Below are 22,181 nucleotides of genomic sequence, written 5' to 3'. Positions count from 1 at the left end.
TAAGATGCACTTTAATAAAATTTTAAAATGACAAATGCACAACAAATTTAACACTGCAACATGACATGAAATAGTAAATGATGGGGGAGAAAAACAACAGATCATAAAACATTATTATGTGCCCATCAATAGGAGATTCACTAAAAAGACCATGGTTTAGCCAAACAACATAGTACTATGCAGACATTAAAAAAAGAAAGGAGCTGGGTGTGGTGGCATACCCCTGTAGCGCTAGCTACTTGGGAAGCTGAAAGAGGAAGATCACACATTCAACTGGACTGGACAACCTAGACAGACACCTTGTCTCAAAATGATTTTAAAAATTAGAAAAGGTCTGGGGATGTAACTAAGAGGTAGAACATCCCTGTGTTCAGTACTCACCACCACAATGAAAAAACCCTAGCCCCAAATTGAAAATAAGTAAAAACAAGTAAACCTAACTAACTATATGTCAAATGTAACAGAACCACAACAAAAAAGAATTATTCTGGCTGAAGATGAAGACTTGCTAGCATGCTCAAGTTCCTAAGTTTGATCTCCAGCACCAAAAAACAAACAAACAAACGAAAAATTATTCTAAGTTCCTAGTTTATAATATTACTGCAACACACTCAAAGGACAAAAAGAAGTTCCATAAAAATCTTAAATTTTAGCCATGCACAGTGAACGTGCCTGTAATCCCGGGGTCTTGGGAGGCTGAGGCTAGAGTACTCCAAGTTCGAAGCCAGCTTAAGCAACTTAGTGAGACCCTGTCTCAAAATAAAAAATAAAAGGGCTGGGGATGTAGCTCAGTAGTAAAAGTCCTCTGGGTTCAAATCTCTAGTACTTCCCTGTCCCAAAAATCTTAAATTTCATTAATAATTTATTAAAAAGAAAATCATGTAATGTTAAAAGTATTATTGAAAATATGTAAATGAACTCAACTATAATTCAGGCAAGTATCAACAATGGATACTAGAACATTAGTTTAAAAGTTGAGATTGGTGGTCTAGGGTTGTGGCTCAGTGGTAAAGCGCTTGCCTAGCATATGTGAGGCACTGAGTTAGATTCTCAGCACCACATGTAAATAAATTAATAAATAAAGGTCCATCAACAATTAAAAAAATATATTTAAAAAAGTTGAGATTGTTATCATGATTGTGTTCAATATATTTTTCCTAACTGGAGATAACTGACATTTCAATAATATTAAACTTCTTATCTATGATCATAGACTAACTTACCATTTATTTACATTCTATTCATTTATTTTTTTCCAGAAATGTGTATATATTGTTATATTGATCTTTGTCAAATTCATATTTTTCTATTATTTCTTGGTTCTGTGTAAGTTGTATTGTGCTTTACATTTCAAATCCAGGTATTCATTGCTGATATACAGAAATAAAATTGATTTGAATACTAAAAACAAGTTGAGGGTGCTGGGATTGTGGCTCAGAGGGGGAACGCTCGCCTCACATGCATGAGGCATTGGGTTCAATCCTCAGCACCACATAAAATAAAATAAAGATATTAAAAAAAAAAAAAACAAAAACAACAAGTTGAAGAACAGGATACAACTGAATCCTCTTATCTTTGTTCTACCTGCTCCAGTTTTAGCAAACTACCATCAACTGCAATCTTAAAATATTAAATGGAAAATTCAAGAGATAAAATTTTAAATTATGTGCTGTTTTGAGCAGTGTGGTGAAATCTTGTGCTATCTCATGCCAACCTACCCAGCATGTGAACCTTCCTTTTGCGCAGTATATCCACACTGGATAGGCTACCCTTCTATTAGTCACTTTGTAGCCACCTTGGTTATCAGACCGAGTACTACAGTGCTTGTGTTCAAGTAATCGTTATTGAATCTTACCAAAGTAAGATCCTACAGACTAACTGCTAAATATGAAGAGAAAATTCAATTTTTACAAAGGAAAAAATCCAGTGGTCCCACTTTTATCAAATCATCACACTTTCATCAGAAAAGTATAACAACTTGGTATTATGAACCTCCTGATTTAGCAGTGGAAGAGCTATGGTATAACTGTAAGCATGGTGACATTTATCTTTCAAGAGATATAGCAATTTAGTGCACGTGTACATATATGTGTGTACAGTACAAATGCACATTCATCCAACACACACACACACACACACACACACACACAGAGCAAATAGCATTTAACAGGCCCAGGTTTTCAGTTCCAATTATACTACTAATTACCTGTCTGCATGATCTTAGTCTTTCAGACATCAGCTTCTTCATTTATAATTAGTAATTTTATAAAGGATTTAAGTCCCCTACAGTTTCTTTGGCAATAAAAATTCTATAGTTCCAAGATTACTTAGTCGTTTGCTCATTTTATGTCATTGTTGGAAAATTCAGTCTGTATTTATATCATTTTCTTCCTCTTTCAGAAAATGGTATCTGGAAATTTAAAACCAAGAAAGCAATCTTTCTTTTCTTACTAATTTTAAAAGCGTCTTCCTTTAATATGATGCCACCTTAATGTAATAATCCCCCAAATGGGAAGGCTTCTGACTAAAACATATAATTTAAGTGGAAAAAAAAAAAACAACCCAATTTCAAAGATATTTTAAAAATCTGTATGACTGTTTTCCCAAACTGGCAGCAAAAACCAGAAATAACATACATTATATATTTTAAAATTTGGTTGGTAGTATTGTTTCCTTTTCATTTTGATAAGAACTGAAAATGGTTAAAATTTTTAAATTATGCTTCATTCAAGGAAATCTTAAAATTTTGTCTTCTTTTAGAAACAAAGACAAAAGCAGCATGTTTCTATAGAAAGAACCATGGATGAGAACCTTAGAAGGCTTATATATGTATCTCATTGAAGCAACTTCCATAAAATCTACTAATTTACATCTTTGGATGTCAGTTTCCTTGTCCATAAAATGAGAATATTATTTATGCTTGTTGGATCACTATGCAAGTTACATAAAAAGAAAGCCAAGTGGTTAGAAGAGCAATGGTCACAGTAGGACTCCAATTAGTGGTAAATATTACTTTTTCATGGCATGGATATAAAAAACAATCAACTAAGTTTATTAAGTTACAAGGGGATTAAACTAATAGTGCTCTAAGTGTTATAAGACAGTAAAAACATGTTCAAACTTTTTCCATTTTATGTAAGATTAACAATAGTACAAGTGCTCCAAGACAGTACATAATTATTCAAGGTCTTCACATACTAACTCTCTTTGTCCTCACCTCTCCCCTCATACACATACATAAAGACTTAACCAAATAAAGAGAAAAATGAAAGATTATCATCAGGAATTTCCTGTCCCCCTCCCAGCTTCCACATATATACTTCTGGGATTTTTTTTTTTTTTTCAAATAAATGATTGACAATCAAGTTTATGTTTAATTTGTAATCTTAACAGAAAAAGAAGTCTACTGAACTATATATCGGGTATGTTTTTGGCTAGTTTATCCTATTAGGTCTTTTTTAGCCTAGTTTAAATAACTATACAGAAAGTGTCAGAATAACATACTATATTAGAATAAATTGTAAATCTTTCATGGAAATGAAATTAAACAAATTTATTTTCAAGAAAAAAATACATAATCCCACACTCAAGCACAGCACTAATTTTCCTATAAACTCATATAGTCTTTGAAGACAAGGTTGTGTAACATTAGACCTTAAGGGAAATTTAAGATCAGGGTAGTTTATTTTACATTCACTAAAATAAGGTTGAAGAGACAGAATGCTAATTAAAGAGAAATTTTTAATATACAAATTTATGTTAAAATATTATTCAATTAATTTCTATTTACTGCTTCTTGCTCTAGAAACATTTTAAGAATAGTTTTCTTTCACTGCCTAAACGTGCAGTAATGTTTATAAACTAGTTTAACATCTGAAGCATTCTTCCTCTGGCGCAGATTCTCCACCTATATAATCAATGCTGTTGTGATTTCAAGATTTAGTGCTTTTTTCATTTTTCTTGTGTCCCGTGGAGGTTCCATAGTACCTCTCCAAATATAATAACTAAAATGCAGGGAAAATTTATTATGTACTATTAACTTCTTATAAGTGTGATGTACAGTTTCTCATTTCATGTCACAATACTATTATGAGGGAGATGCTACTACTGCTGTCAATTTACAGGAACTTCCTCAAAGTCATAATACCAAACTCTGACTCCATATCCAAGTCCTAGATGATGACCTTAAGATAATCCTCTGCTCCTATTAAGACCTGGGTTGACATTCCATCTCTCAAGACAACATTGGGAAGAAATCTCTATTCCTGCTTTGCTTGCTTCCTTTTCCTAAATATAACCAAGTAAATATACATTCAAGTAAATCCATATATAACACTAATTTTGTGTAATAAAAAAATTGATGTTACATGTAAACAAACTCAATTCAATAAATAACTGGGAACTACTATGTCTTAAATGTTTGGTATAAATCAGTGAACAAAACAGATTAAGAATCTTTCTGTAGCAGAGAATGAAAAAATAAAAAACTTAATAAATAATATAAAAATAAACACATTACATGGTACATATATCATGAAAAGGTGAATGCCAATGTAAAAATGTTTATTTATACACACACACACACCTATCACTTAAGGGTACAGAGAACTGGCAGTACCAGTGGAAGAGGAGGCAAATTGCAGTATTAAGTGAGGGGTAAGGGTAAATTGCTGTGAGTATTAGGAAGTACAACATAGAAGAGTATTCCAGGGGGGCTGGGGCTATAGCTCAGTGGTAGAGCGCTTGCACGTGCGTGAGGCACTGGGTTTGATCCTCAGCACCACATAATAAAAAAATAAAATAAAAGATTTCTGTCCATCTACAATCACAAAAGTAAGTAAATAAATAGATAAATAAATAAATAGAAAATTTAAAAAAGGAAGAGCATTCCAGGTAGATGGGACAGTGAATATAACAAAGTTCAAAAGAGTATGGTGACAGTAGAGTGAACAATGAAAGAGAGAAATCTGTTTATAACCTTACAGGCAGCAGATCAGGTAGGATCTGGTAAGCCACCATGAAAACTGGCTTTTAATGAATAGAATAGGGTTTGAGGGTTTTGGGCAGAAAAATGCTGAGAACAGATTATATGGGGACAGATGAGTAAAGAGGTTATTAGAATAAATGTAAGGTAATATAATCTAGGTGAGAAGTGGTACCTATTATGTATTTGGAAGTAAACAGGATTTCCTGATAGATTGGATATGAAGTTTAAGAAATAGAAGTAAAATTCTTGGCTTAAACAACTATTAAAACTGAAACACTAAAGTAAAAGGATTTCCTGATAGATTAGATATGAAATTTAAGAAATACAAGTAAAATTCTTGGCATAAACAACTAAAGCTGAAACACTAAAGGCAGGTAAGTAGAGCATCTGAGGGTGGGGAAGAAATAATGAGTACCTTTTTTGATCATGTTAAGTTTGAGATATCCTGAAAGCTAAGCAAAGAAGGGGTATTTAAGAAAGAAGGGATTACCTATATCCAATACTGAAGATAGGTAAAGAGGAGGACGACTCAGATTAGCAATTTAAAGGGTCACAGGGCACCTTGATTTCTTCCTAAGAGTTCTGCTAGCTAGATACAAAGTAAAATGGGGGTAGAAAGGCTGGAGGTATAGCACAGTGGTAGAACATTTCCCTAGCAAGTGCAAGGTCCTAAATTCCATCTGCAATACCACAAAAAAAGGAAGACAAGGAGGGAGGTGGGGGGTGGGGAATGGAGGGCAGTAAGTGGTGGCACAACTAGGAGCCAAGAAAACCTAAGAGAATGGAACAGATATTTCAGCTGCTGCCCACCACAGGAAACACAAGTAAGAAGTCTGACTGACAAAGTTAACTGCCCGATCAAAAAAAAAGAAAATGAGATACTTTTCAGAAGAAAACAATAGAATCCAAAATCTCTACAATATATCACTTAAAATGTTACTCATCATACTTGAGAATTAGCAATCAAGGATTTCTGAAGCAGTTATACTACAATGATGCTCTAGGATTAAGTGGAAACTTGCTCATAAAAGAATAAATGACCAGGCACAGTAGTGCACTCCTATAATCTCAGGTTGGAGGATCTTACTAAGTTATTCAAATTCAAAGTCAGTTTAGGCAATTTAGTGAGATCCTATCTCAAAATAAAAAATTTAAAAAGGGCTGGGATGTACTTAGTGACAGCACATGCCAGGTTCAATCCCTAGTACAGCAAAGCAAAAACAAAAGATAAATCTCAGGAGAAAACAACCATGAAGCAGGAAAAAGAGGAGGGGACTGACATATAGCTCAATGGTAGAACATGTGCCCAGCATGTATGAGACCCTAGGTGCAATCCTCAATAACTCCCATTATTATTATTTTTTTTAATTAAAAGTGAGGCAGCTAGAAGGGCTGGTGTTGTGGCTCAGTGGTAGTGCACTTGCCTGGCATGTGTGAGGCACTGGGTTTGATTCTCAGCACTGCATATAAATAAATTTTTTAAAAAGTAAATAAAGGTCTATCAACAACTAACTAAATAAAAAATTTTTAAAAATGAGGCAGCTAGGTATAAAGGCATAAGCATGTAACCCAGCAACTTGGGAGGCTAAGGCAGAGGAGAGACTAGGCAACTTAAATAAAAATTTAAAAGGCTGGGGATGTAGCTTAGTGGTTCAATACTCCTAAGTTCAAAATATCTAAAACATTGGGAACTGAAATACTGTAAGGAGAGACAAGAGAGCTGGGCAGACAAAAAGGTAAAGAAACACTAGGCCAAATTTTTCCAAAATTTTATTTTAAAAATTTTAGATATTTGAGAAGTTCAGCAAATCCCAAGAATGATAAACAGAAAAAAAATCATGACTAGGCACATAATTGTTAAATGTCTTAAAACCAAAATATAGAATCTTCAAAGCCAGAGAGAAACGATATATTATATATATAGGAATAATAATATAAATGACCTCTAATCTAAAACAACAGAAGTCAGAAGACTGTGGGATAGTATTTAAAAAAATTGAAAGAAGAAAACAATCAATTCAGAATCTTCAATCTAGTAAGAATATCTAACTAAAATGAAGTGAAATAAAGACATCTGCAGACAATGAGTGCTAAGAGAATATATCTATCCTTAGCAGATGTTCACTAAAAGAAATGTTAAAAAAAGTTCTTCATGTGAGGATAAATGAGACCAAATGAGAAACTGAATTGTTAGGAAAAATTAGAGCAACAAAAATTTTAAGAAGGTGGATAAATCTAAAAGTGACATTCCCCCTCCTTACTATATTTAAAATACATTTAACTGTTTTGAATTCTGATTGACAGCTTAATTGTAAGTTAGTCTCAAAAGCGAATTCACCTTTCCATCCCCCTCTATATTTATAAAAAAATTCAGTACCTGTTTTAATTTCAAAAAAAAATTTTCAGTAGTACTACGTTTGCTGAAGGGCCAGAATAATCTTTCATTAGGTGAGCAAACTCGAACTTTTGTCTCTAGGAGAAATCGAACAGGCTCTTGTACTTCTGTTATTACCAAATCAACAGCTGTGGTCATAAATAGCACTTTATCTAGAGAAAGTGAGAAAAATGATGAGTGAAACAAAAGAAACAGAAATGCACTTAGTCATACTATTAACATAAAAGTAATTTTATCACGAACATTCAAGATATCTTATGATCAACCATCAACTAAAGAAACATACTGTCAGGTAGTTTTGTATACATGATTAATGTATGGCTTCTTTTATATACCTCTCTCACCAACAGTCAATATACTTTAGAACTGTTTTATCCTTTATCCACTATGTTACTACTAATAACATGAAAAACTGAAGGGGAAAAAGAAATGCTCAATGAGACAGACTGATTAAGCAAGTAACATTACATTTTCGGGACAGAATATTACGTTGCCATTAAAGTTCATTTGGGAAGAGTATGAAATATTTTGAAAAAAGTTCTTTCTGTACAAAAAATCTGAAAAGTTATATTAAAAAAAAAAGAGCTAATAGTGATTCTCATTGGGTTGGGTGGGGATAAAGACTATGCTAGACTCACTTTGCGCTATATAGCCTTTGAATTTTTAATCATATGTGCATGGATTATCTCTACAAAAATAAATAAAATTTAGAAGTATGATGAATACATAAATAGAAATTAAAAAAAAGAGGAAGAGGGAAAATGAAGAGAAGGAAGGGAAAATGAATAGCCAAAAATGGTACTTTGTTTAAAGGTCAAAAATAACAATAAACACAAGAACTATTCATTTCTTTGTTTCACCAGAATTGAGTAAATACTGGAGGCAGGTCAAGCAAGTGGTCCTAAGATCTGCATACTATCCTGAAACTAAAATTTCTGTTCATGTCAGCAATCTGTATCACCTTTAGGAGTTTCTTCATTTACAGCTTGAAAATGTGGGGATTTGGAATTCCAGCTTCCAGTAATTACATATGATTTTCCATCTGAACTTTTACCCATAGACTCCTAACAACAACAACAAAAAAGGAAAATTACATCTTAATACTCAAGTGGGTAAACAACAGCTAACCCATTTTGTTGCTTTTAAAAAACACTTAAATAGGAGTTGAAAAAAATGAGGTTTTTTTTTTTTTTTGTTAAAGAAGTACATGTGAATAATTATAGTTAAAGATGTGCCATTTATTTGTACAATTGTTCCTAAAAAGTTACATTTAAAGTAAATGCTTGAAAATCATACTAAATTGAACAAACATCAATTTTTAATCATATGTGAATGGATTATCTCTACAAAAATAAATAAAATTTAGAAGTATGATAATTTCTTCTGTCAAGTATATAATCACCATATACTTTTTAGTTTGAAAATAAAGATTTCATCTAATAGCCTTAATCCTAATATCTCCAACTACTTGTAAAACTCATGGTACTTTGCAAAAGAATTCTCTAATAAATTTTCTCCTTTTATTCTCACATCAATCTTACCCAATAAACAAGAATTATTTTTTTTTATTATCACTGGTAAACAATCAAAAAACAAAAAACTAGATAATTATTATCACTAGTACACAGTCCAGAAACAAAAGCTGAGATGTTTATCCAAGGTCAGACTTCTAAATACAAATGTTAAGAATAAGGAAATCCCCTTATCTTTGTGTATTGTTTTATTGCTTACATATAATACCTTCATAAACATGTTCTAACATTATATTCTGATGATACAGTAAAACAACCTTTCCTACAGAAATAGTATTAACCTTCCAGTACAAAAAATAAAATAAATTCTCACCAAATCTAACAAATGCATATCACTGTTTCGTACATCTTTTCCTGGACTAAGGAGAACGCCAAAACACCTGTAAAAAAAAGAACTGCCATAAATTTTGGGGAAAAGATAAAGTACACTAAAATGTTTAAGTTGGATCACTTTTTAAAAAACTTCTTATGGGGGAAAAAGGACAGTTATTAGAATTAGCAATAAATTAATGTTGATCAAATTATAATTTTCATTTCTTTAACTTAAGTAAATTCTATTTGTCTCTTATTACCATGTAATTGAGATTCGCATATTAGTTAATAATTTACTTTGAATACTTCAAAGTAAAGAAGTATTTACTTCAATAAGCAAAAATAATCCCAGAGGACAAAAAGATTTGCAAATACATTTTAAAAAGTGTTTCTCTCATTAGGTTTTTAAAAACAAAAAAATTTTATTTACGCTAAACTTACTAAAATTGTTTACCTTTCAATGGCAAGTTCTTTATTAGTTGTTTGTTGTACATAGATGACAATCTTCTTATCAATTCCTTGGCGTAGTTTAAAGCATTGTCTGTCCTTGTCTTTGGGAACAGCACTGTAGACAAACATATTTCAATGATTTTTGCAAAGTATTTTCCTGCGACATACTAAAACGATTTTTATAAACAAAGACATCAAATCTCTAATTCTTTTTTCTATGACTAGTTTTATAACACCACCACCATCATCAACAAAAAACACTCCTGTGTCTCCTAAAAAGTAGATTTCTTTTTTTAGTCTTTTTTTTTTGGGGGGGTGGGGGGTGGTGCTAGGGATTGAACCCAGGGCCTTGTGCATACAAGGCAAGGACTCTACCAACTGAGCTATATTCCCAGCCCTATTTTTTAGTCTTTTGTTGCAGTGAAAATTAAATAGTTGCAAAGTACCTAGCATAGCAACTGGTATATTTCGTAATTGTTTTTACAAATAAATTATTATTGCCTAATTTGTTTAAATATATAATGAACAAAAAGACAATCATAGACCCTTTGAGTATCAAAACAAGTTATTTTTAAAAAATAATAGGAATGAGGAATAGATGGCCAATGATAAGCTGCTAACATTTCTCTTAAGCAGTGACAACTTTATTGTAAACCTGTGTAACTAATTATAAAAACACTGACGACAGTTTATAAGCATCAGCTTAATAAAAAAATAAAAATTGTTCTTAAAATAACAGTTTATCAAAATAATCCCTTAGTCTCCCACACATCATGTTCCCTAGCTCCTTTGTTCTCAAAGACAAAAACCTGTATGTGGTAATCAAAAATAAGTCTAAACTGTATTTTATTTCTGTAGAACTTTTAACATAATGGCAACAAAACAATTAGTAGATAACATATATGGCTATATTAAAGCTCTAAGTACCTACTAAAGGTGGTTCTGAAAAATTTTGAAACCCATCTGCATTTGTATATTAACAAAATTAAGAACATTTTATAACAGATTACAAAAAAAAATTAACAATGCAGTGTAGAAAGGACAAACATGTTCAAAGAAATATTTTGCAGAGCAAATTGCTAAATATTCATGGCAGATAAAATTCTCACCTGAGATGGAAAGGAACTCAACTTCAACTATCAGTAATGATACTGTTCTCTTAAGTTCTGTGGGTACTGAAGTTATAAGTAAATAAATCTCATCTTTTAGCAATTTAAACTAGTGTATATAAAGTTGTTTCCTGACTCTAAAAGGACTACATCAACATATGAGTTGAAAGTATAATCAGTGAACCTGAACAAATGTCAGGGGCCTCAATCATATAATTGTGTCATTGAATGGATCCGACACTTAATTCCTATTGTATAAACTAAGAAACCAAGGTCTAGGCTTAATTTCTCTGATTTTCTTTACCTATAAGAAAAGCATAATACTAACTACCCAACTTATCTTATGAGGTTGCTTGGTAGTTTAAATACTCTGTTTCACACACACACACACACACACACACACACACACACAGGAGAAGTGCTTTGAACGGTATAAATAAATAAAACTGCTTTCAATGGTATAAATATAAATGAGGGCTAAATTAAGAAGATAAAAAGTATAATAATGAAGAATTATTTTTTCAGAAATAAGGAGGGAAGAAAGCATTCATTCTTCCCAATGCACATTATCTAAATTTGTTATAAAAAATACCTGAAAAAAAAAAAAGATGAATACACACACACACACACAAAAAAAAAAAAAAAAAAAAAAAACCCTGATTATCAGACTTGTGGTTAATTTCATACACATACATCTCTGGAATATATGGTAAATCATATGGATATACCAACATATTTTAATCACTCCATTCTGTCAATAATTAATTTCCATTTTTTAATTTTGTTATTATATACAGTGTTAAGGAGAACATTCATGTGGATTAATTTTTTGGGTACCTGAATAATTATTTCTATATATAAATTCCCATACATATTAATTACTAGATAAAGGCACTGCATTAGACAAATTCAATCTGACAAAGCAAAGCATATTTTCTAATAATTTTATCACTAGATTGGGTTAACACTAGTATTTACCTGAAACTTCAAGTTCAGTAAAATCATGCACCAAAAAGATGACAAAGGCCTAACAAACAAATGATAAGCAAATCAGACCATCTAACAATTTTCTGTAAGAAAATCTCCTTGATCTGAGGATAAACAGAACAGGGACGTTTATGAAATTTTACAAGAGGAACTACACAAATATCTTCAAAAAATAAAAGTTTAAAGAAACTACTTTTTTTTTTTTAAAGGAAAAATATTAAAAACGGTATTAACTGCAATTTTCTTTTCCCAGGGCATGAATGCACACTGTAGGAATTATTACCCCATGGTATTGCTTTCAGACTGGAAATGTAGCTAATGAGAAGGCACAGACAAAATGTCTAACATTTTAGTCCTCAAACGAAAACTGATACTCCAGTATATCCTAAATTGGCCACCAGATGGCATGAAAATATCAAAGTTTGAAAAGAGACCAAGGGTAACGATTTTTCCCACAATTGAGTCACTGTGATTTTTAATTTAAAAGCAATTAATAAACATTTATATTTTTATATCATTTCATTTTACACATTTTATGAGAGTTGTGGAGGAACAAGAACTTGTGTCTAACTATGACATTGATTATGATTCTAAGAAACACTCATTTTGTGATATGTGATATATAAAGGTAAAAACTCAATTTGCAACCATAAAACTTTAAAACAAGAAAAGATTTGAGAGTTTACTCTTACTCCTGTTTTATAAGTAAGGAAACTACTGCCAAGTGATGTGAAGAAACTTGGAAAAAGTCATACTGTTAATAGTAGCAATAATTAAACTAAACCTGCTTTTATTTTTATTCCAGGGTTTTCCAACAAATACTTATTTTGCTTAAAAACCTAAACAAGTTATTTTCAACTCTCTATATAGTAGGTCACACTTCAGACAAAACCTTCCTTCTACTGTGTCCAGATAAACTTATAATGGTAAAACTTGATTTTTAAAGCCTTAAGCTTGGGCTGGGGATGTGCTCAGTGTTAGAGCACTTGCCTCATATGTGTGAGGTACTGAGTTCAATTTTCAACACAAATATAAATAAATGAATTAAATAAAGATCCATCAACTTAAAAGTTTTTTTTTCTCTTTTAAAAAAAGCCTCACGCTCTTCAAATAAAATCAAGTAAACCAAACAAATCAACCAAACAAAAACAGCAAAACAAATAGAGCTACTAATCCAGCTGACTGAACTTTAGTCACTTTTTTTTTTTTTTGGTATGAGGGACTGATCCTAGGGGCACTTAACCATATCCTTAGCCCTTTTTATTTTTTATTTGAGACAGAGTCTTGCAAAGTTGCTTAGGGCCTTCCTAAGTTGCTGATGGTGACTGTGAACTTAAGATCCTCCTGCCTCAGCCTCCTGAGTTGCTGTGATTATAGATGTGTGCCACTGTGCCTGGCTAGTCATAATTTTTTAGAGTAGTCAGCCAGCTAGCTACTTTGAGGTCACATGGATTTTTTTTAATTGCCTGAAAATTCTTCAAATTTTGCCTCTATAAATTTCTTTCTTTTTTTTTAACCATTTACATTTAAAAAGAAACCCTCCCTGTAAAAGCAATAATTTTATGGTATGAAAGGTATATGTGATCTGCCTTGGATTTTCCCTTGAATGACATATAATAGAGCATGCTAATACAAACTCAATAAAATGAATAAAATAATGTGCCCTACCTAAAATAACCTTTACCATCATCTTCTTTTATTTCTAAAGACACAGAAAAGGTAAAGATATCACTGTCAGGAGTCTGTGGTGCAGCAGTGGCTGAAAGTGGGGTTTGCTTGGCAGAACGACGGAAGGCAGTGGCAAAACTGTAGAGTATCCGGCTTACCTGAAACCAGACATGTTAAGAAATGCGCTGTTACCATGAGACACTGTTTTGATTAAGGCTAGAAGGTGATCAACTTTTGAAGGGGGGTAATCATCGTCCCCCTACTAATAAGATACTTTTGGAAAATTATCTAATTTGTTAGGCCTCAAAAGCAAATACCAAACCTCACCAGAAAGTATTTTTTTCCCTAAAAAAAGAGAAAAAAATTAGAAATCCAAGTGATAAATCACTTTCTGTTAGAAGATATCTGAACACATATATTATCATAAAAAATAGTTTTAACAATTTTTTTTTTTTTTTGTCATACTAGGAATTGAACCCAGAGCCTTGGACATATTATGGAAGTGCTCTACCATGAAGTTACACCCTCAATAGTTCTAATAAATTTAGGTCTAAAAAATGGTTTGCAAATATGTCACTGATGGCACCAGGATGCCTATCTAACCCAATCAAGTAGCAGCTAACCAATTTCCTGTCACTATCAGTGACAGAGGCAAATAGTGAAGTTTCATATTCATGATTTTCTCTTAAAGACTTACAGCTTCTTGGGATGGGGTTGTGGCTCAGGGGTAGAGCACCTGCCTAGCACGTGTGAGGCCCTGGGTTCGATCCTCAGCACCACATAAAAATAAGTAAATTAAATAAAGGTATTGTGTCAACTACAACAAAAAAATTAAAAAAAAAAAAAAAAAAGACTTACAGCTTCTTGTATTTCACACCGAAAGACATGTATTCTGAAGAGCTCTGCATTATAATGACTTTCTGTGAAAGCAAAACAGTCACTCTCAGGAGTTCCATCATGCCCTCTGACACAAAAGAGGATTTTGTAGATAGGGTAGTTTGCTATTTCAGTGTTTGTCTGAGGATCTAACAGTCTGTTCAGAAAAAAAGACATAAAGAGATTAGAGGCATTATGAACAATTTGCAACATATTCATATTATGATTCAAGACATCTTTCTAGCAAGATAATCATACAGGACTTTTGTATGTTAATCCTATTAAATTTTAGAAAATAAGTTGTATGTAGAATACTACAGTGATTAATTATATAGTTCCATGTTACTAAAAACTAAATAGTCTCATGGCTTGGGGAGGCCAATAGAAAGGTTTGAAATAATATCAATAAGCACATGTTTCTTCTGTAGCCTGCAACTAAATAGAGACAAGGTCCATTGGTAAATTAGACTATAAAGTAGATCAGTAAAGTTGTGTTCTGATTATAATTTGAAAGAATTACCTGAAATGTATTATTATTTAAGAAAATAGAAAAACTAAGGTCTTTTTCAAGAGTGAAGCATGTTTTGATTAATGAAAATACGGGGAGAGAGATTATATAAAATGCTAACTCCTGAAAAAACTAACAAATAAAATAAAAAGGATGCCATTCACCCAAGTCTATTAATTCATCAAGTATTTGTGTGATACCGAAAATATTCCATTCAATGTTCAGGGTACTAAGGACACAATTGTGAAAAGCACTTGGGGGGGGGGGCAGGGGGAATTATATAATGTCAACACTGCAGGGCCACAGAGGGCCCTGTTCGTAATGGAAAGGGGATCTAACCCAGGTTTGAAGACACTTTCATGAAAGCTCTGAAAATGTGAGACAAGACAGATTAGTTTTCTCATTGCTTTTATAGAATTAAAAAATATTAAAGTATAAAGCTTCATCTGGCATTTGCAAAACAAATATTTTATCAGTAGCTTCTTTTAACAAATACAAAATTAGAATTTGTGAATCTTTGTGCAATTGTTCTTTACTCACAGAGAAAATTATGCAGACTGACTACTATCCACATGAAGCTATATTCTTTTACCATTAACACTCCAAATGCCTCTGAAGTACTAAGACACAAATTCACTGCTTACAGAAATATAAACTGGATCAATATTTCTAGATAACTATTTGGCAATATATCAAAAGCAATAAAAATGACCCAATAAATCTATATTTGAGAAATTTATACTAAGGAAATTATTTATGTGCCCAACAGAAATTACTGTTAGTTATTGTTATTATTAGTGCTTTTTCTCATTAAAAGACAAAAACTGCCTGATATAGTAGCACACTCCTGTAATCCCAGCAATTAAGGAGCTGAGGCAGAAGAATCACAAGTTTGAGACCAGTGTGGGCAAGTTAGCAAGACCCTACACCCAAAATAAAAAATAAAAAAGGGCTGGGAATGTAGTACAGTGGTAGAGCACCCCATGTTCAGGCCCTGCACTGCAAGGAAAAAAAAGAACGGGCTATACCGGAATAGCTAATATTTACCAACAGATTTTTTTCTAATTTCCAAAATCAGTATGAAATTCCATTTTGAAACAATGTGTCAAACTAGTATCTTTCCTGGGGGGACAAGGAAAACATATATTAATTTGTTAAGAAAACTCTGATGGTCAATATATTCTTAAGGCTTATTTAATTCACTTCACTAATGTACTACACAGGATTGGGATGGAGACAGTATACAAACTGATACAAATGAGTGTCCATTTTTCATGAAGATCGTAATCTTTGGAATATAATGTTGGTGCCAAATAAATTAAACACTACATGAATAAAATAATGTATTTTATTCACTATTGCTTGTTTGTAAAACAAAACATCAGAGAACTGATATGAATACTACAAAGAGTTTAAAGGCCATGTCTCACCTCACAGTTCCTTCAGATACATTAGGCACTGAGAGGGTTACATCTAGTGAAATCTGACACTGGCTTCTTAAGATGGACATCATCCTCAAGGCTTCCACTTCACTCCTAGGAGCATTTACTGAGGCACAGCCTAAATAAGTTAGTTTACTGAAAACTACACTGTCCTCATCAGCCACTGGTGTGAAAGGACTTGACACTTCAGAATCTGCAAGAAAAAAAGAATAAGAAGATGATTATTTTCATTTTGACATTTTGTTGATATAAACAGCAAATACAAATCTGCAAATAACATTTAGGTTCTGAATCAAATACTAATGAGATAAAATGCCATACCTCTAAAGGAAAGTCCACAAAAACTAGAAAGCTCACACTAGAATTCATGATAACACCAAAACTTTTAGGTAGTACTTCTAGGAGTCAATCCAGATTCACATCAAATTCACTTCTGAATTTTGACTTTATTACTTACATTTAAGTTAAATACACAGCAGTATTTTACCATTCTGAAAAATCATACCTCTGCTTTGTCTTACTTATCTACTCTGTTCTAAAGCTTTCTTTCAACAGCTTAGCCACTTTATTAGGTTCTCTTAATCTCCTTGCTTTCACTTTCCCAATAACATTTAGCTTTAACACCCTACTTTTCCAAATAAAACTTAACTGTCCTTTTCCTCCTTCCTTGCTATGTCTGTCTCTTGTACTAGTCTCCCTTTTCCAACTTGGTGACAACTCTCAGAGAGTATACAGGCATGAAGCAAACATCTACTCACCAAGCATAATCCCTCTATTACTCCAATATTGTATTCAAATTCCTTCTCTTCTGGAAAAATCTTCAAGCATTCTAAAAAAAGACTACCTCAGTTTTATTTAATTACTATTTTTCTTTCTATATAACTTAAATATATTTAAAGGGAAATGAGAAATATATATATGTATATATGTGTGTGTGTGTGTGTGTGTGTGTATGTGAGAGAGAGAGAGAGAGAGAGAGAGAGAGAGAGAGAGAAAATGAATGAGAACGGCAACTCCCTAGAACTAGTATCTAGAGATTCTGGAGAACTCAGACAAGTTCTAATACAGTGCAGACACTCAAATATTAAAAACAATAACCTTCAGTTACGCAAGCAATGCAGCAATCCTAACCTCCTTGTCCAGGTTTCACTGGCAGGCTCATCTCTGGTTTCTGGAGCCCTACTAATGGCACGGGGTTAATGGTGGAAGAAGCTGAGAGTTGATTAGAAAGAGGCCCATCTCCTTCACCATCCAGTTGTGACCTTTCCATAAGTTCCTTGTCCCCTGGTTGGTCATCCATGGGAGGATCCATCAGCACATCTGCTAACTCTTTTTGCAGCTGTTGCTCACTTCCATTCCCTACAATCTACAGGTCAAAAATCAGCAAAGTGAGAAAGAGTGGTGTCAATACAGATTAAAATGGTTTCACATTCTAAAGAAAATTATCAGCATTTCTTGTAATGAAAAGATAGCTTCTCAATGTTTTGTAAAAATAGAATTAATCAAGATCTACAAATAAGGACTCCAGCTGCTCTCTTAATTCAGTTTTTCATGCAGAAGTATACTGATTGAGCCCACTGTCCAGAAATTTATGGATTAGCCTGCCAATGTCATTAATGTTTTTTACACTGTCTTAAAATAAGGGCAATTAAAATATTTCTAATTTTATTTGTCCAATGAGAAGTGATGTTTTTAAGAGGAATATCTTTAGCAGCTTCTTTTAACCTAAAGAAAAAATAATGGGGCTGTGGCTGAGTGGTAGTGTGCTTGCGTCATATATGTGAGGCACTAGGTTCGATCCTCAGCACCATATATAAATAAACAAACAAACAAATTAATAAAGATATTATATCCATCTACAGCTAAAAAAATTTTAAAAAAGGAAAAATGTGCTTTTTTCCAATTTATCAACAGAAATATTCCTATAAGGTAATCGATTTCCACATGCACTTTTAAGACTTTTACTATAAATAAATCTGCTATATTTCTGAAGGAGACTTCTTTGATATGAACACGTTCTTAAAGTTCTTAAACACACGAATAAAGCTGAGGAGAAGAGTGTAAAAAAGTACTGAAGAATAAAAGCACTGTTTTCAACAACATCAAGTATTTTTATGGAGTCATGATGGTTTATTTAGTTGCTCAACAGGAAGTAAACAAGTGCAAAATCAAGTGATGACTGCCCAACACTAATAAAAACCACACATGACAAAATCTAGTATTGTCACTAATTGTTTATTCAAGAAGTACTGGAAAAATTAACAAAAGAATTTAGAAGGAAAGAAAGAAGAGGCTGACTTCTAAGCCCAAGACTTTTGAAGACTAAATCCTGAAAAATTAAAATGGGTTGGCTGTGAGATTGTTAAAGGAAAAAAAAAAAAAAAAGACTATTCAGCAAAAATAAAGTTAAAAAGCAAAATTCACAACTGGGTACATCTGGGCTACCAAGGAATCCAGTTCAAACATCTTTTAATGCTTTGGGCTTTTGTAATCCTACAAACTTCAATTTTCTTAGCCTATAAATCCTAATTGAGAAACAGTTTTTAAGACTATTTGAATATATTTTCCTGAGAAAATTCTAGCATTTCAACTACTTTTGTCGTGGAATTAAAGATCTTTGGCTTCAATGACAGCTTTTCTTTCTGTGAACTTCATTTTATGATGGAAGTTATTGCTACTGGAACTACAAGTGGGTTGAGTAATTTTAACTGTTTGTTAAACCTGGTTCTATACTTCTAAAAGCTAATTTTTTCCAGTTCTGCTTTAAATAGTTTTCAAAGCACCTAAAAAACAAACCAGAACTCAGTTTCAAAAAGCCTCTGATTCTTTTAAAGATGGTAAAATAGTGTTTCACCTGGACTAAACAAAACAGGGCTTAATTGAACCTAAACTGCTTCCAAGGGTAAGAAGAAATAACATAGGAGTTACAACTTCCTGAAGACAAAAAGTGAGAAGATATCAGACTCCCTCTTTAAGCAATTAATAATTACAACTAGAAGGAAAATAGAAAGATTTATTTCACATGCTACAAAGTGCTCTTTTGCTTTTTGGTGTATGAGGTAAGTGAACCCAAGTGTTCTGTGGGATAGGCTGCCTCCACTGTAATATATTTACCAATTACAGAATATGCCTACTGTGAAAGTATACATATATATATGTTATCTTTGTGTTTATACATATTTATTTTTAATGTTTCCCTACTTTAAAAATTTTACAAACAATTATCTTATGTTTCCTTAACTTTTCCATAAAGGCTAGGAAAATGTAACGCATGCATACAAATTTTATTTATTTATTTATTTTTGGTACTGGGGATTCAACCCAGGGCTGCTTTACCACTGAGCTATATCCCAGTTCTTTTTATTTTTTGAGACAGAGGCTTACTAAATTGCTGAGGCTGACCTCAAAGTTGTAATTCTCCTGCCTCAGTCTATGGAGTTGCTTGGATTATTAACGGCCAGTGCCACAGAGCCCAGCTAAAACTTGACTTTTAAGAGTTGTTTAAGGGGCTGGGGTTGTGGCTCAGAAGTAGAGTGCTCACTTAGCATGAGTGAGGCACTGGGTTCAATCCTCAGCACCACATAAAAATAAAATAAAGGTATTGTGCCCACCTACAACTAAAATATAAATTTAAAAAAAAAAAGGAGTTGTTTAAAAATACCAACCTTTTGGAGCTGGCATCATAGTGGTAGAGTACTTGCCCTGCAGGTGTGGGAGGCACTGGGTTTGGTCCTCAGCACCATATAAAACTTAATAAATAAAATAACAGTATTGTGTCCATTACAACAACAACAAAAAAAAAAAATTTAAAAAAATAGCAACCTATCCAAAGCCTTAGATAATAAGGTAAAATACAATACCTCAACAATGATCATGTTGATCCCTCAACATGTTGAGTTTCCAATTTAGTAAATCTGGGATAGGGCCTGATATATTTTTGCATTTCTAAAAAATTCCTAGGAAATGATGATGCTGTTGACCTAGGGAATTCACTCTGGGAAACAATCTTAAATTAATGATTTTTAATTTGACTATATAACACATTTACAAATACCTGCTCCTACCTTAGTCCCCCACCTCCCACCCCCACAACTAAATCAGTATCAGATAATGGACAGCCTAGGTATATTCGTTTTAAGACCACACGTGATTCTGATATACTGAGAAATACTGCCATAGATCAAAATCAAACTAAAATGCCAACACAGTATTTTATTCAGAGGCTCCACACAGGCATCAAAATAATCTCTGGCACTTTCTGAAAATGCAAATCACTTGACTTTACCTAAAAAAAAATCTCTCTCTGCATGGGCCACTAATAGCTATATTTTTAAAAAAGCATCTTATGAGATTTTTTTATGTGCAATAAAGTGTGAGAATCACTGGTAGGACTTACAGAGTTCATTTATTTATTTGCCTGTCTCTGCTAGTGTGGCTGAAAAATTGAGTAGTTTAGTTTTCAAGCCTCCCTTATAACTCTGGTTTACTATATCAGACAATTTCAGACACTGAGATAAACGGAAATTGTCTGGGGTGGTCTCTGGAAGACTTTTTTTCCCAAGCATGAAGGCTGGGAATGAAGTCTGGAGTAGAGCACTTGCGTAGCATGCTCCAGGAACACAAAGGAAAAAAGAAAAACATACCATGACTGGTACCATCCCCTTGCCATGGAATAGGAATATGGAATCCTGAGAGAAGTCTTGTGACAATGAGGTGACATCAGAACAAAAAGTCAATAAAGCCAAAATCAATAGAGTAAATTAAAAAAAAAAAACAAAAAAACTTTGGTCTTTAATGGTATAGATCAGGAGTTGAAAATTTTCTCCTATAAAGAGCCAGATAATAAATATTTTAGACTCAGCCAAACATCTGTAATCCCAGGCTGAGGCAGAATACCAAGTTCCAAGACAGCCTGGGCAACTAAGGAAGACACTTTCAAAATGAAAAGGGCTAGGGAGGTAGCTGAGTGGTAGAACCCTCGCCTAGCACATATAAGGACTTGGGTTCATTCAATACCCAGTTCAATACTGCAAAAATAACAAAAACAGTTTTTTATAAGTGTTGCAAGCCACGTGTCCATGTGTCTGTAGTCTGTTACAACTACTCGAATCTGCTATTGAAAGGTTAATAGGTACTTGTCACTCCGTTTTTCTGTATGCTTAACAAAACACTGTTGAAATCTTGAGAACTGTTTGCTAATCTTGTTCCCAGAATGTTCTGTCCCCAACTGCCAAACTGCAGAATGTATCCCCTCACCCAGTTGCAGGCAATCCGCCCACTCGCCCTGACCCATCAATGAACTTCCCTCCCTGCCCTCTCCAAGGAAAGTATATAAGCTCTGCTTAAGCTGTTCTCAGGGCTCTTTTTCTATTCAAGTGAGCTCTGAGCCCCAGCATGCTGGACCCCAATAAACCCTTTTGCTGTTGCATGAGACAGTCTCTTGGTGGTCTCTTCCTCTGACGTTTCGCCGGTCCCTTACACTATAAACATGAAAGAAGTCATAAACAACAAATAAACAAGTGTGGATGTGCTACAATAAAGTTCATTTACAAAAACTGATGGCGGACATTTTCTTTCCTTCTGTCAATAGCATTTCTGATATATACAACTATCATCTCTAAAATACGGTTTCACATAAAGTAATTAATATGGTATGGTATTAGAGAAAGGGCAAACACACAGATGAAACAGAATCCAGAAACAGACACAAACATATATGATCAAATGATTTTCAACAAAGTTGGCAAGGTAACTCAATGGACAAAGATAATTACTCAAATAAAACAAACGGTGCTGGAACATTTAACCTGATATCCATATGTGAGACGATACATCTCAGCCAATACTTCATATTATATGTAAAAATAAACTCAATGAATGACATACAAGTATAGCCTACAACTATAAAACTTAAG

General features: G+C 33.1%; 1 protein-coding gene across 7 annotated transcripts in view; it reads right to left on the bottom strand.

The window, feature by feature from the left end:
• Rabgap1 (RAB GTPase activating protein 1) overlaps positions 1-22,181 on the bottom strand; it is a 170,822-nt gene that overhangs the window by 99,716 nt on the left and 48,925 nt on the right. For 3 of the 7 annotated variants that reach the window (XM_046451967.2, XM_046451966.1, XM_046451968.2), the window contains exons 3-10: positions 17,398-17,632; positions 16,255-16,459; positions 14,299-14,473; positions 13,441-13,598; positions 9,681-9,791; positions 9,228-9,294; positions 8,344-8,446; positions 7,365-7,534 (exon numbers count right to left, since the gene is read on the bottom strand). In XM_046451967.2, coding sequence (XP_046307923.1) covers positions 7,365-7,534; positions 8,344-8,446; positions 9,228-9,294; positions 9,681-9,791; positions 13,441-13,598; positions 14,299-14,473; positions 16,255-16,459; positions 17,398-17,632 — 1,224 coding nt within the window. Of the gene's footprint in view, positions 1-2,206; positions 2,356-7,364; positions 7,535-8,343; positions 8,447-9,227; positions 9,295-9,680; positions 9,792-13,440; positions 13,599-14,298; positions 14,474-16,254; positions 16,460-17,364; positions 17,633-22,181 lie in introns of those variants that run through there. The other 4 variants (XM_046451969.2, XM_046451970.2, XM_058581697.1 and 1 more) reach the window with 4 other exon arrangements.

The sequence above is a fragment of the Marmota monax genome, unplaced genomic scaffold (assembly GCF_021218885.2).
Source record: "Marmota monax isolate L192 unplaced genomic scaffold, Marmota_monax_Labrador192_F-V1.1 WCK01_AAM20220418_F8-fsc00020, whole genome shotgun sequence".
Taxonomy (NCBI): domain Eukaryota; kingdom Metazoa; phylum Chordata; class Mammalia; order Rodentia; family Sciuridae; genus Marmota; species Marmota monax.
This window is presented reverse-complemented; position numbering and strand designations above follow the sequence as displayed.